The 16,232-nt window shown below is 43.3% G+C and overlaps 1 protein-coding gene across 1 annotated transcript in view; it reads right to left on the bottom strand.

Annotated features, from left to right (window-relative positions):
* Positions 1-14,940: 14,940 nt before the first annotated feature.
* The window catches only part of OLA1 (Obg like ATPase 1), a 177,476-nt gene continuing 176,184 nt past the window's right edge, over positions 14,941-16,232 (bottom strand). Inside the window, exon 11 of the mRNA XM_067549225.1 lies at positions 14,941-15,463. Coding sequence (XP_067405326.1) covers positions 15,362-15,463 — 102 coding nt within the window. The 3' untranslated portion in view covers positions 14,941-15,361. The remainder of the gene's footprint in view (positions 15,464-16,232) is intronic.

The raw sequence follows: 16,232 nt of genomic DNA, 5'->3' as shown, positions 1-16,232 counted from the left end.
AGGGGTATTGTGGCAATATATGACAGATGAGCTTGACAGACTGCATTAGAACCAGGTGACTGAACATTAGCTTGACTATATGTGCAGGCATAAGAAAATCTCATTCTTAATCTAAATTGTTTCTGATAAGAACAAAAGCCGTGTACAAATGAATATTTCCATCTTATTTCAAATTCTAGGTTTCAACTACAGTATTAAAAGCTATTCCACAGTGTAATTTACTTGTAATAATATGTCATTATTGCCATTTTACAGTTTTCTCTTAAAGTAGTATAGAAAATGTTTTTAAAAGCACAAATATCAGCAGCACCAATCTCCATTCAGCCTAAGCATCAGTGCTCTCCTTTCAGACAGGCACATCATTGAAAACAATGACAACCCCCACGTGCTAAATGCTCCAGTTGTTAAAGCAGTTTGATTTGGGAATAAAAGAGCATACTTGTAGCTTTTTTGTTTTAAACAATAAATATAAATTAAATATTTTTCTTCTATTCCCAGAGTGGCGTCTGCTGGAGAAGCCAGGGCTGACCTCACAGCTTGTCAGACACCTACCTCAAATCAATAAGCTGTTTTTAGACTTGAACCTGTCCAGTACAGAGAATTTGCCACAGAAACAGTCTCCATAAGTCTACATTTAACAACAGGATTGTCTCTGCCTTGTAACTTCTTTGTACAGCAGCTGAAGTGACTGCACCACTATAGCACTGCTAGGATTGGCAAGAAAACCCTGATCTAGGGCCTTCAAAATCAAGGAGGTAAGGGAGAGGAGATCGGCATTAGGGTACAAGAGCAGTAAATTACATGAAGTTGGTTTAAAAACAGGATTTTACCCCCCATGATGTTTCTGCTTCTCAGATACATCAGGCTGGAATGAATGTGTTAAATATGTCAGCTCATGCGGTTCAGTGAGGAAGGATAGTCATGTGCTTAAAACTCTGGCCTGGAACTCAGGAGATCAGAGCCCAAATCCCAGCTCTGTCACAGGCTCTGGCTGAGCTTGGGCAAATCACTTTCTTTCGTAGTTCCCACATCTGCAAACTGAGGATAACACTCTCCTACCTCACAAGGGTGTTGTATAAGCGTAATTGATTTTTGTGAGATGCTCAGTAGTATGGTGATAGAAGCCATATAAGTCGCTGGGACCCTAGGCACTCCTGTGTTCACACACTACTGCAATATTTGTACAAAACGCACCTTGGGAGGTATCATTTGAAAACTCACAACACACGGTTAACAATGTCATAGCATTGTCACGTGCATTTCACAGTGGGAGGAATTATGGATACTCACTGATTTTATGCTTTCAAGTCTGTGACTAAAAGGTGTTCAAACCAGGCATGTCAGGGGCAGCTGATTAACAGGTTTTCTCAAGACATAGGAAAGAGGCCAACACTTCAAACTAGGTGTGGTGAAACTCAGTGGGCTATTCATTTGTGTTGGAGGTTGCAGGAAAAGAACATTTACATGGTAAAATTGCATCACATTGGAACACATCAGAGGACACCTTATTCAAGATGGAGTTGGCCCCTCTGGGAGGAGACAGAAGACAGAACCCTAGAGGATCAATTTGACCCTTGAAACAAAGGCAGACTTTGAGATATAAGGACACACAGAAAGACTTTGGTTTATCCATCTGAGGAGATTTTACTGCCAGTGTCTGAGGGGATCCTGCCTAAGAGCTAGCCAGCTATTGATGGGAAAGGAAGGTTGGTGAGGAAGCTACCTTGAACAAAGGCTGTAGCTTGTTGAGTTAGGTCTTAGCCATTCAAAAGCATATTTTTACTTTGGTTTGTAACCATTTCTATCTTACTCCTTCTACTTGGTATCACTTAACCTATGAACTTTGGTTAATAAACTTGTTTTATTTTTGCTACAAGCCATGAGAGTGCTGTGTTTGAAGGGATGGGTGTGTTTACGGCTTATTAACGTAACTGGGGTAGTGTACTGACTCTTAAAAAAAGTAGCAAACTTAATATCTTCTGTGAATGTATAGTCAAAGGGGCTGCGCATTGCAGAGAAACATCTCTAAGGAGATCGGGGCTAGAGTTCACTGACTGAAACCTGCTGGGCAACATCTGCACTAGTAGAGCCTTGAGGAGTTTGCAGGTGAGGAAGACAGACTGGTGTGTCAGGGAGATGACACAGTCAAATCACCAGCAAAGCTCTCTTGCTGAGGCAGAGAGGTAACAGTGGCTTACAGCTCTGGGTTCCAGCAGTACGTTGCAGTAGCTAAACAAACAAACTGATGTGTGAATCACAGACAGAAGCAATAAAGATATTGGTAGGGAGATCCGTTAGGATCTCATCTCATACAGGGAAATGAGGCCACCTCTGAGGTACAAAAAACTGGAATATCTGGGATGATCCTGAGTTGATAAAACTAGACAGCTGGCAGTCTGTACTGAGCACCCTTACGAATTTCCAAGAACAGCAACCTCAAAAAAGGGATGATCCTAGGAAAACCTGGACAGATGGCAACCCTAAACAGGAATAAGAAAGAACTTTCAGTTTTTAAAACCACCTCTCTAGCCACAAAAAAAGATAGTTACTGACTTTTCGTAACTGTTGTTCTTCGAGCTGTGTTGCCCATGTCCATTCCATTCTAGGTGTGCGCACCCATGTGCACAGCTATTGGAATTTTTTTTCCTTTGCAATACCCGTAGGGCTGACTTTGGGTGAGCTCATGCACCAGTATATGAGGTGACATCAGCCCTGTGTTCCCTCAGTTCCTTCTTGCCGTCAACTCCGATGGCAGGGCCGGAGGGCTGGTCATGGAATGGACATGAGCAACACACCTCGAAGAATAACTGTTATGAAAGGTCTTTTCTTCTTCGACTGCTTGCTCATCTCAATTCCATTCTAGGTGACTCAAAAGCAGTATCCCTGGAGATGGGCTCGGTGTTCATGGATGCGCCATGTGCAACACTGCTCTGCCGAAGCTGGCATCGTCCTAAGCCTGCTGTATGATGGTGTAATGGGATGCAAAGGTAAGCACCGAGGACCAAGTATCAGCTTTACAGATGTCTTGGATCGGTACTTGTGCTACGAAGGCTGCTAAAGAGGCTTGTGCTCTAGAGGAGTGGGTGCTGACTATCTCCGGCAGAGATATGTTTGCCTGCTCATAACAGAATCTGATGCAGGAAGTTATTCACAAGGAGACCCTTTGGGAGGAAACCAACAGGCCTTTCATCCTTTTAGCTGTATGGACTTGCAGAAGGGTTTTATTCTTTCTATGTAGAAGGCCAAGGCCCATCTAACATCAAGGGCAGGCTCCTCATTAGATCTATGCGGTTTTGGAAAGAACACTGGGAGGAATACATCCTGGTTATTGTGAAACTGAGACACCACCTTGGGTAAGAAGCTAGAGTGGGGCCGCAGCTGGACCTTGTCCTTATAAAACACTGTATATGGTGGCTCTGAAGGGAGCATTCTAATCTCAGAGACCCTTCATGCTGAGGTGATTGTTAATAAGACTGGTACCTTCCAGGAGAGAGGCAGGTAGCTAAAGGCTCAAAGGGTGGGCCCGTGAGCCTTGATAAAACTAGATTCAGATCCCGGAGGGGTAATGGATCCCAAACTCGAGGGTAAAGTCTCTCCAGGCCTTTAAGGAATCTGACTCTCATGGAATGAGAAATGACTGTTTTCCCTTGGATCGAGGGAAGAAAAGCCGAGATGGCTGCCAGATGAACCTTCAGCAATGAGATAGCTAGCCTTGAAGCTTACGATGCAACAAGTAACCTAGTAGAAATTGAACTGAGGCCTGAAGAGGTGAGATTCCCTGGCTTGACACCGAGCAGGAGAACCTTTTCTATTTGGCCAAATATGTCACTCTGGTGGAGGGCTTTCCACTGCCCAACAGGACTTGCTGGACCCAGGACAAGCATGCCTGCTTATCCGCGTTCAGCCATTCAGCCTCCACGCTGTCAGGTGAAGGATGCTAGGTTCAGGTGTAGGAGTTGGCCATGGTTCTGGGAAAGGAGGTTGGGCCAATGTGGTAGTTCCAGCGGGGGGTGGGGGGAGTTGACATCTCCAGCAATGTGCTGAATCAATGCTGGCGTGGCCACATGGGAGCTATCAGGATCAACTTCATCTTGTCTTGCTTGATCTTTAACAGGTCTTTGTGGATCAGTGGTTATGGCGGGGAGGTGTACATGAGGTTCCTGTCCACAAGAGGAGGAAGGCATTGTGCAGTGAACCCTCGTTGAACCCATGGATCGAGCAGAACTGACAGCACTTGTTCAGCTTGGATGTGAAGAGGTCCATTTGAGGAGACCCCCACCTTCGGAAGATCATGCCAAATATATCTGGATGGAGAGACTACTCGTGGCGAGGTAAGAAGGACCTGCTGAAAAGGTCCGCTAGGGCATTCCTGGTCCCCGGGAGATGAGAAGCCATGATATAGGTATTGTTTAGCACAGCAAAGTTCCACAAGTGCAGAGCCTCTTAATACAGGGCCAAAGAGTGGGCTCTGCCCTGTCTGTTGATGTGGAACATCGCAGTGGTATTGTCCATTAGAATCTGGATTACTCTGCCTGCCACATAGGGGAGGAACACTTGGCAAGCTAGATGTATTGCTTGAGCTCCCTGATGTTTATATAAAGGTTACGGTCTTCCCTGTGACCAGATCCCTTGGGTACTGAGATTGTTGTTGATCTGTGCACCCCATCCGAAGACTGAGGTGTTGGACACCAGGGCCACCAAAGGGACCATCCCTTCAAAGGACATGCCCTGCGTTACTGATTGTGGGTTGACCATCAGTTCAGGGATGACAAGACGTGCAGAGGTACTGTAACCACACGGTCCAAGCTGTGTCTGCTTGGAGTATACACCAAGGCCAGCTACAACTGTAGAGGCCTGAGCTTTAGGCACCCATGGCATACCACATATGTGGAGGCTGCCATATGTCCCAGTTACCTGAGGCAAATATGGGTCATTGTGAGGGGAAAAGCTTGGACTTTTCTGATGAAGTCCAATATGGCTCGGAATCAAGACTTCAGGAGGATAGCTCCGGCTTGGGTGGAGTCAAGGACCACTCCAATAAACTCTATTCGCTGAACTGGCGATATTATCAATTTTTGTTCATTGACCATTAGGCTCAGGCATCAACAGGTGGTCCTTACTAGATTAGGATGTGTGGGAGGGGGAGGAAAACTGAAGGGTGTAGCCAGTTGAAATGATGTTGAGAGTACCCAGCAGTCCGATGTAATTTGGGCCCACGTAGGAAGTGGAAGTGAACGTCTTGGCACAAGGGACCGAAAGTATGTCTTCAGGGACTGGTGCTGTGAAGGTGGCGACCTCCTCCATGCTGATGACCAGGGCCGAGGTGATATGGAACAGCACTGGGATTCAGGGGAGTGATGCATCCACTGCGGAGGCCCCCATTGTGGGTTTCCCCTTTGATAACCACACTCTCCCAGGCTCCAGTGCCGGGGGATGCCTGGTTGGGAGGCAGTGGCAGGGCCATCAGTTCTTTGGCTGTTTGAAACACCTTTGGCATCAACAGCACCACTAACTGGAGGAGCCCCCTTCCACTCCCTGGAGTGGGGGGCTGACTCCCTCCATTGGCCTGGGTGGAGAAGCTAGTTCTTGCCATCCTGATGCAGGCGGCTGGCCCAATGAGGGTCCTACACCCAGCCCTACTTTCTTGTTCTTCTAGGTGCAGGGGAAGGTCCTATATCCGCACAATGCTTCTTCTGGCACTTCTTCAGTGATGGAGACGAGGAGTGGCTCGAGAGGGACCCGGTGCCGGTGGTGTGCTCTGCACCGAAGCTGATGTGCTTGGCCCTGAGTCGGAACAGGGAGGTTCCAAGGCCGATCTCAGTGCCGCCTCCATGAGCAGGGCTTTCAGATGGCGATCTCTATCGTTCTTCGTTCTTGGCCAAAAAGCTCTTGCAAATTTTGCACTTGTCCTTCCTGTGAGTTTCCCACAGGCACTTTAAATAGCTATCATGTGGGTCATTAAGTGGGAAGGACATGTAGAACAGGGTTTGAAGCCTGCGGAATTAGGCATGCCTCACTCCCGGACAAATGTCCCTAATGGGACTATTGGAACTTAACTACTAACTATATTACAGAAAAACAAAGGGGAAGAAAACTATTCTATAATAACTAAGAAAATTCTGAGCACTTGCAACAGCAAGAGAGAAGGGGTTCCAGTAACAATCACGGGTGGGAAGAAGGAACTGAGGGAACACAGGGCTGGTGGCGCCTCATATGCCAGCGCATGAGTGCAGGGCTCCAGAGGCTCCAAAGCCGGCCCCAGGGGTACTGCTAAGGGAAAAAAAATTCCAGTGGGCGTGCATGTGGGCATGCACACACCTCAAATGGAATTGACATGAGCAAGCAGTCAAAGAAGAACTCCTGTTCCTGGTACTCTATGCTTCTGTCTACACTTGGAGCTGGAGGGGTGATTCCCAGCTAGAGGAGACAGGCTTATGCTATCATCGGGCTAGTGTGCTAAAAAGAGAGCATAGCTGCAGCAGTAGGGTGAAGGGCTAACCACCCAAATGATGTGTCTGTCCGATAGCTCCTCCGGATGGTTGTGCTGGTGAGGCTATATTCTATTTTTATTGCACTAGATCGACAAGAGATAGCAAAAGTATCACCTCCAGCTCCAAGTGTATTCTGTGGGGGAAAGCCATGTTTGCTGATGCACAGGTATCAATCCAGTAAAGACTGAAGCCTTGTGTGTATTCCATCAAGGCATTCCGTCTCTCTTACGAATTAGGAAGCATCAACAGAATGAATAGACAGACTTTGGCATTCAGAAGATACAGGAGATCTCCTTTCCTTTGTTCACTGAAATGGCATTGTAGAGATCTTGGTGATCCCTTTCATCACAGTTGGATAGGGGTGGGAAGAAATTTGATTTTTGGACACCAGGAAGCATTTGAGGCCTTGGGACTGGGGAAGGCACACATCTTTTCTTTCCTTCCCACTTGCAGACAAGAGTGGAGATGAATTGTTTTTGGAGGGATAAAGAGGGGGAAACTTTTTCTCCTAGTTTCCTGCAGTACTGATTGTCTCAACTAGGGATGGACCAAACCCCAGAAACAAAGACCCAGAACTTGGGAGAAATTTGGAGCTGTACCTGATCTTGTGGCTTAGGCATTTCTCTGGGGTAAACCAATCTGTAAGTTAAACATTTTATTGATATGTCATCCGAGTTTGTGATGACCAAAACCGCCTCCTCTTCTTGGGCATTTGGGAAAAGGTATTCATGCAATAGCTGATTCTTTAGGAATATTTTTTTAAACTCCTTTGTCTGCAGCTCCCTTGCTCAGATGACAGCATTGGTTTTAGCCATTCGAATCTCTCAGCATGCTTCACTACCCAGTGTCCCTCGCAACCATCCGTTTAGGCAGCACATGCCACAGGGGACAGTTCACCTTTACTTTTAATTATCACCGTCAAGTTTTCCTTCCGACACTGAAAGAATGTCCCTCTTTTCCAGCAACCCAGAAATCTAGAAACATGGGGGAATATTATTCCAGACCTAACAGGCAGAAACAGCAATCAATGGAAGGACTCTGGAATGCATCAAATTCTCTCATCATGTCTGCAGCTTTACACTGGGTGACCACAGTCAGATAATAAATGTGATTTCCATTACTTGTCCAACAATGGTAATTTCATTTCTTAACTTGATCATCTCTGACTCAGTATTGCAGAGAAACATTTAAACAGGCATTTTGGTAATCATCATAAATGGCTGGCACAGCATTAGGAAACACACGGACACCAAAATGGTGGCTTAAGATGCTCTCTCATTGCAATGGGGGAGAAAAGAACATCGTGAACAACAGAAGATTGAATCAGTATCCTTTGTCCCTAGGAAATCCCTGCTTAGAGAGGCTCCCTTGGACTCATGAGAGAAGCCATACCTGAAGATTTAATTGTCCTAGGGAAAGACTGTACAAAGTGTTGAGCCCCCTGTGGTTCCAGCAGAGTCTGAGAGCGTTGGGGCTGCATGTTGTTGCTCTCCTATACGATTTAAAATCCAGTTTCAAGACTTGAGCCTCAATTAAAATATTCCTGTGAAGACAAGAGACAAATGAGACCTTTTTTTTATTGAAGTTGGACTACTGTAGGCAGACATTGCGCTTTCCCCTTAATTTTCCAGACCTGTGTGCTTATGATTGCCATTCTAATAGCAAAAACTGTATAATTATTGAAGAGAAAATTATTTTTGCTTGAGAATATAAGGACAGCTATGAGTCCATGAATGACTCGCCCTCAGGCACTGGGTTTTAATTTATGAGCTATTTATCTCCTTGTACACACCCCAGCAGAAACAATTATACTTAGTAATTTGTTGATCTTATCAAGGCTGTTTGATGTTACTATTGCTACCTCCAATAATACTGTGCTTTGAAACTTAAGTAGAATTTATAACCAAAGCTGGATAGTTTGCACATAATTGCTGTGTTAGGGAAATGTAACTCTTATAGCTAGTAGTTTTCTCCTGGAGTTTTTAAAGGAGAGCAAATGCAGTTTCCTTTACTGCCTGTTTTGGGTATTGTGTCCCTTCAGTAACAGAGCACAGAAAACATCAAAGCATGTGTTAAACACATTTACAGCTCTCTTATCTTGCTGGTTTTACATGTTGCAAGAGTTTTTCTTTTTGCTAGAAAACAAGAAGTCCAGTAAGGAATAACTGGAAGGTAAGAAATTGGGTCCAGTATAAGTGGCGGCTTTGGGCTGAAATTGTGCCTGTGGTTGCCTCTTCATCAGCCCATTAGTGCAATGGATTCCCCCAGTGCTCTGATGCACTCTTATTACACTACAGGTGCTAACCTGTTGGTCTAGCATGGTGAAGGGCATCCATGCTTTAATACTTTGTGTGTGTAGCGCAGGCAGAACAATGTTCTAGGATCCTTTGAGGTGCTGATCGGCTGCTTCATCACCTAACACTTCTAGGGAGTCTCTTTAAATGGATCAAGTCCCTCCATATGAATCATAAAACCAAACTGATTTATAATCAATTAACAACATTCATTATTAAACATTTGTGATAAATTAAACTCTGGCTGTCTGAAGCAGCTCCCACTCACTCGTCTCAGGAAACAGTCTCACTCTGAGCTTTGGAAAGCAACACCATTACCCCTGCTATAGGCCCATTTCTCTTGGCTTCTGGGCTGAAGGAGTTTGACTCAGTCTCCCTTCTCAGCTATCAGACCCTCTCCCCTTCTCTGCAAGTTGCCCCCTCTATGGCCTCACCAAATCCTGGAAAGTTAGTCCCCAGGTTTCAGCCACTTGGGAGCCGGCCAGTTACCTAAAGGTTTTGAGGTTAAGTGATTTAACTCACCAGATTCAAGCCTGGGCTCAAATTAGACTTGGGTCACAACTGAAAACGTTTGGGTGGTCTGAGCTGGATGGAGTGTGTTCCAAAATCACATCACAATCTGCAGTAGTTGTCAGTCTCTGCTCAAGGCTGGACCAGTGGAGCTGTTGCAAGTCAGCAATGAGCAGCACCTAGCAGCTACCCACACTACACCTGATTCCAGTTAGTGCTAACTGTCCCACTTTTTTAGGAAAACTTCATTCACCAAAATGTAGTCAAAACAGCATTGTGATTCTTGCATGAGTACTACTCACCGAAACAATCCTCACCCATACTATATACCCCTGATTGCTCAGATTCAGTTATATACAGCCTTGACTCTTTAAAATTCCTTTTGTTGTGCTGATTTCCTGCCCTGCAGGTGGAATTGCACTGAATAACAGAGTTCCTGTAATAAAGGCACTCCCTTTCAACAGGATGGGTGGAATTTTAAAGGGCCAGGACTAGACGTTCTTCTGTTCATCCATCCTAAATCTTTAGGCTCAGTTGCATTCTCATACAGGGAGACATCTATTTTGTGGCTAATTTGCTACTTCCCATGCACTTGCAATAGCAGTAGCAGATTTTGCTATGTGGTTTATAAAGTGCTTGTGCACTGAGCACAGAATCAAACATTTTGCATATTGCAAATAAAAAGCCACAGGATTCTGTAAATGTAGGTAGCTATTCTGATCTCTGACATGCAGACGCATATTGACTCATCTCTTTATGAGAGCAGGTCTGCATGTTTAACCAATTTTACAATACACACTATGCAGCAATATGTACCTGCTCTCAAAGATCAGAAATGGACCCTATCTGTAGATAGAAGCCTAGTAACAACTACTTCTAAAACAGCTTTGAAACAGTTTACATTAAAACTTTAAAAGATAAAACAACATCAGCATCTCAATCCCTTAGAATACAGTGATGAATGCCACCACTTTGACTTTTTTTCCAAAGCATCCAGTGGATTTTCTAGCTTAATTGAAGTGAAATGACAGAATTAGCGTAATCAAACATATGTAATTAGTATTTTCCAAAGAGTCAAAATGAAAATGGACAATTTAGTTTTAAACAAGTACCAATATTCTAAAAGATGATCTTACTTAATCTAGTGTGTGGGGGGAGGAAGAGGGGGTCATCACAGGAGGGGGAGAAGAGAGAATATGGTTGTTTTTAAATTTTACAAAGTGTACTTAGGTAGTTACTTATGTTTGTTTTACAACAGGATTTTATAGCTCACATAACGCTCACTATTTAACCACATCTGATAAAGAGGCAATATATCATCATGGCTGACTTCTACCTATAGGACCCATAAAATCCTGCAGACATTTTAAAAAAGAAGAAAGCCAGCAGGCCTAAGAACCTAACCACACGCTACACTGGCAAAGCACTACTACAATTTGAAGCTGAAGTCATTTGCTAGCTTGGTGGGTGGAAGCTAGTGGCACAGGCTACCATGCAACCCACCAGGCTGAGTTCCAAACTGGAGGCTCTTGCTGCCTGAGCCAGCAGGCTGGGGAGCACTTTACAGGAGACTCTCAGCTTCCAGCAGGCGTGGCTTTTGCCCATAGCCGACAGCTGGACAATCATGAGCAGCGTTAATATAGTTCTGAAAGGAGCTCCGTTAAACCATCCCAGCACCAGTTTAGTCCTTGTGACAAGAATTCTATGTAGTATGAGAGGAGAGGTATGTAAGGAACGAAAAGGCTTTTGCACTGCTACTTTCAACCCAGACTCCCTGCTATATAAACTCATTGATTAACTAGATTTACTGTCTGGGAAGAACTCACCCTGTGTACTTGTGGTGAGGAGAGCTGGGGATGGGAAATTGTAGCAGGCAGGGCCCCAGATAAGCTGTATAGAATTGAGGAAATGTAATGCTGGAACAGCAAGGGATCATAAAACAGACACAGTGAAAGAGCAAATAAAGATGAAATTAAGCAAATATAAGAAAGTGAAATGTTTAATAAAACGTGCAAAAAAATTACAGCAAATAAAAATATTATGCACTTTACACAGGTGCTTTCAGAGTGACCTTTGAGGAAAGCTGAATTGGGTGGCTGCCTGAGGCAGCAGAATTTAGAGAGAGTGAATACGAAATTTACATTCTACAGCTACAAAAATTCGGAAACCCTGCATCCCAAGTAAAATAGTCTGGCCCATATGGATGCTGAATGGCTAAACGTAAACGGCTAGAGGTAATCTGAACCCTAGGTGCTGTTACAACTATTTTCCAAAGCAAACATTTAGACTTTTCAAGAGGAGCTCAGATGCACCTGAATTTGACTCTTGTTTTTTTGGTCACAGTGTTTCCTAGTTTCACATTTTCAACAACTGTCTCTGTTTCATTTGAGCGAATGTACTGTGGAAACAACCACTTTACATTTTGCTATACACTCTGGACCAGATCCTGGCCCCCCCATCTCTGTCCTTTTTGTGTTGCTCTTGGGAACTTGAAAGCTTATCTGAAGAGTCAGAGGGGATTTCCCAACATTATGGGAACCCTCAAGTGGCATAAAGCCACCCTACCTGGCTCTTTACCACCTATTCCCCCTCACTCCTAGGCAGACAGCCTTGGAGGAGTGTGGCCAAAGCACTGCAGTTTGGTGAACCCTGACTGGTGAAACATTCCCTGGGGGCTGATTTGACTTGTGGTCAGCTGCAGGATCATGGGAGCAGAAAAACCGGGTTACTTACCAGTAACTGCTGTTCTTCAAGATGTGTTGCTCCTGGATGGGTACCCTGACAATCCAGGTGCTGCATCAAGGCTCACCAGATACTGGAATCTGGCCTTCTAGACTTCAGATTTTAATGAATTCATGTAGTCAATAGTGTGAAGCCTTACGTTTTAGGGATGTGTTTAGGCTTTATCAAGCTTTGAAACGTCCCCTTTTTGGAATGCCTCAGACAGGAAGGATCATGCCGGAGCCTGCAGATCACTCAGAGATAGTGCTGTCCTTAAAAGGCAATGCCAGGCTTCTTTCTGCTCTGCCTACACTGACAAAAATCCCAGGCTCTATCCCCTATTTTTTTGGTTATTGGTGGCAGGTGGCAATGTTCATGTTGTCAGTGGTTTTCTTGTGTTGTGCTTTACCCATCAAAGGATGTCACCTTTGCAGTCACTTAGGGGTTGAAGTAAAGGGTAAAAGGGAGCACAACTCCACCTCTTCTGCCAGCTGTAAAGGGAAAGCTTCCTTCTTTTCCCTCGGTTGGGGGAACAAGTGCCCCCTCAGTAGCTCCTCATCTAGCTAGTGTAGCAAGAACTCCCCCCCCCCCCGCCTTCTATTCTAACCACTGCAGTTGCCAGTTTGGGTGGGGCACCTGCACTAGTGAGGGTGCAGGTCTGTATGGACTTCAAAGCATTTATACAGGTTTGTGTGCCATGGTTATACATGGGGTTTGAAGCAACTGTGCAGGTGGGTAATCACAGGTGTTTGGTTTGGCTTGTGTAAAGTTTCTTGCCAGCCAGATTGTGTGGTTTGAGTCAAATTTGTGTATCAGATTGTACAGGTATAACAAGAACAGTCTTTTAAGCTCTCTCCCCTGTATCTACCCCCACCCCCGGTTTTTTTTTTAAGTTAGATTTTAGGAGTTTACATTTTAGAGCCCTGCAAACTCTTAGTTTTCTCAGGAGAAAATGAGAACTTTCTTTGCCCAAATACTTATTGTGATATCTGTCATGCAGCATTGGAGGTTAGAGAGTATTGATCACAGGCAAAATTGTTAGATTATGTTGTTTTAAATAACACTATTGAAAAGATCTATTAAAACGATTAGGTTGACCAGACAAATTATTCAAAGAGAGATGAGACTTATTTCTCAGTCCAGTTAATCGGTCCAGCTGAGGCCAGTTTCTGATATAAAATTTAAAATTTGGGATGGTACCAGAAATGCTGTAATATGTATATCTAACAAAATTACTGTCAAGTTAGGAAGCAATTAATTTGCAATATAAAGAAGTCCCCTAATTCTGCATTTCTAGTTTCTAGCATTATTTCTTCATTTATATGAAGTGATTAAGGGACATGAGAACATTACTAGAGCAGTGTAGTCCAAAGGTAAATAGGGTGACACGCATAGAAACTTTACAGGCAAGACAGGACCCGAATTTATTCTGCAGGCCTCAACCTGGATTTCACAGTTTGGACTGCAGAAAAGAGTTCCTGAGTAGGCTACAAATTAGGGATGGATGTCTCTATACTGAAGACAGACAGTGGCTTTCCTATGACACTGGCTGGATCCCTCATCCTCCACATACTCTCACTTTTTATTGTGGCTAAATCCCAGCATGATCCTTTGCCCCCCAATGTCACTACCATGCCTGACTTTCCAAGAGAATCAGATTGATTTAGTTTCTTTCCTCTTTACAGATTCTACTTCCAGCACAGAATTGGGGTCCTAATTTCTTTCAATTACATGGATGTCATCAAAATTATGGTCGTGAGAATAGTGCACTTGAGATGCCAAGATAATTTTTTGGATTAATAAAAAGTCCTAGGCTTCCCCTCCCTACTTCAAACCATTCATTCTCACCTCTCTCTCACTGACAAAAATAAAGCTTTTTAAAAACAAAGGTCAGCTGCATTCCCTAGTTTCCCCAATGCCAATTGCAGGTCAGGGAGTGATGCCAACTGTTTGACAATAAACAACCTTGTGTCACTGACTTTGATCTTTGTCCTCCTCCAAGAATAACGTGGCTCAAAGGCGTATTATAGGAACAGCCCAGCACTGTAATATTACCAGTTCTCCCAGTGTCTTACAAACAGAGAAGCTTGCCTAGATTGAGTTGCCTTTCAAAGTTAAGAAAATAAATTGAGCACAAGAAGGCTGGAGCCTTGCTACACCTATGAACCCTGGGAATTATTCTCTTCCCTAACACTGCCCACTGGAGCCCGTCACATCTGGAATTGGAATGAGTTAGGGTGCATTTTAGAAAACAAACAAGAGATCTTAAATGAATTGAATGCACTGTAAGAGTGATTTTCAGTGTTGAAGTGAATTATTTTTAGCTGTATCCCCATTTTAACTTATTCTTCCACAATAATGAGAGAAATCTGCTTGTTTATGGCTAAAGGGGTCAGCAAATAGCAGCAGTTGCAGCCCATGTCAGTGGAACTGTCTGACAGAACAGCACAACCTCTTTTTTCAAGATTATCTACATACCCCTCCATTGGCCCAAAACCTTGAACAGAGGACATCATCTTACATCAGGCACCGACTAGCCTCCACGATTTAATAATTTCAAGGCAGGAATTAAATAGTCATTTCAGAATGATTTTAACAAAAAAGCTCCAGCCTCAAAGATAATATGATTTTCCTATATATACTTTGCTCTCTCTGGTCAAAATCACTTATGCAATATCCTTTTTATTATCATCTTTCAATGAATGTCCATCTACAAATTCATTGACTTTGAGACAAATCATGGGCATCCTAATCTTCTGATTCCCATGAAAGACTCACTTTTAAGATACAATTGCAGCTGCCCCACGCTGCTGGTTACTGTATCATACACGTCTTTAAATTCTGTAATCAGCATCCACCAGGTGCCGTATCGCATTCAGCACACCACAGTCAGTCAATACAGACATCCCCAAACACACAGAGGCTGGTTTTGTCAAATGTTTTATTGAGTGTAGACATCTGGAGTACTGTAAAACATGCATTATCTGTAGATTCAAAAAGGAGCAAGCCACATTGTCCTCACTGTCAAACGTGTCAGGCTTGGCATACATGATGGAGATTAATGAAGTATCATGAGAGTAATATGGTTCCTGAAAAGCTTCTACAATTTGGAGTAGGATCTTAATCATTTGAAATGCAAAGCTGTTCACATTTAGTGAACTTGTATGTTCACTGAGGGTGCCATATTTTAATTCAAAACAAACAAGTAATTTAATTTGGGGAGGGGGATTGTTCCCTAAGTATACACTGTATGCTTTCTGTTTTTAGATATTCTGTCTAAATAAAAATTCTTATGCTTTTTGAAGTAGCACAGTTTAATTGTGAACAATGAGCAACATCTAATATTCATTTCTTCTTGGACTGTTGAGGTGTATTAAATTTAAAGAAGATAATATCTCCATCCTCAACTATGTAATTTCTGCCTTGCCGTCTGTATTTCCCAGCACTCTGTAAATGGAAAAGACAGGAGAAAAATAGGTTATTACTTTAAAATTAAGCCTGTATAAAAGCCCAAATTAAAAATACTATGTATTTTGGCTAAAATAAAACAGTACCATTATCTCAAATTAAGAGTTTGATTCTTGTAATGATTTCTTGATCTGAGTAGGACTGGATTTTATGTACATAGATAACTATAATTTCCTCTCCACTGAACCGATGGTACGTAAATAAGATTAGATCAATATCATGAAATTTCATTACATGATGTTAATGGCACATTTCTGATGTGTCTGTAAACACTAGCAACTCATTAGAACAAAATGGATAAAACACCATTTTCTTTTAGTTCTTAGGCTTTTTATTCCCACCTCTAAAATGTCCTCAGGTGATAAATACCAAGGATGGTAATCTAAGACTTTACTGCTAGAAAAACAATAAAAATGGTTTGTATCCTAGCTACATGGTTCTCATACTGGTCTGTTGACCACTTCCAGGTGCTCTGCTGAGCTGCTGCCATCGATGAAGCAGCATGCATAGTCAAAGCAAAGAAGGTGCCACCAGGTCAGAAAGTTATAATTGGGCATGCAGTACTCCATAAGCAGAGCTTCCTTCTATGCTTCTGCACAGGACATGAAGAGCTGAGAAACACAAAATAAAGTCTGAGTGTTTTTGTCAGGTATTTGTTTGGAGTAAATTTAACTAATCAAATGTACCTGTGACACAGAAGTCAGAGGGATAGCAAGCACCCAAAAGGACACAAGTGACCTGCAAGATG

Source organism: Emydura macquarii, unplaced genomic scaffold (genome assembly GCF_026122565.2).
Source record: "Emydura macquarii macquarii isolate MOO-44397 ecotype Brisbane River unplaced genomic scaffold, CSIRO-AGI_Emac_v2 contig_1253, whole genome shotgun sequence".
NCBI classification, from domain to species: Eukaryota; Metazoa; Chordata; order Testudines; family Chelidae; genus Emydura; species Emydura macquarii.
The sequence above is the reverse complement of the archived record's forward strand: the minus strand, read 5'-3'. Positions and strand labels throughout refer to the sequence as shown.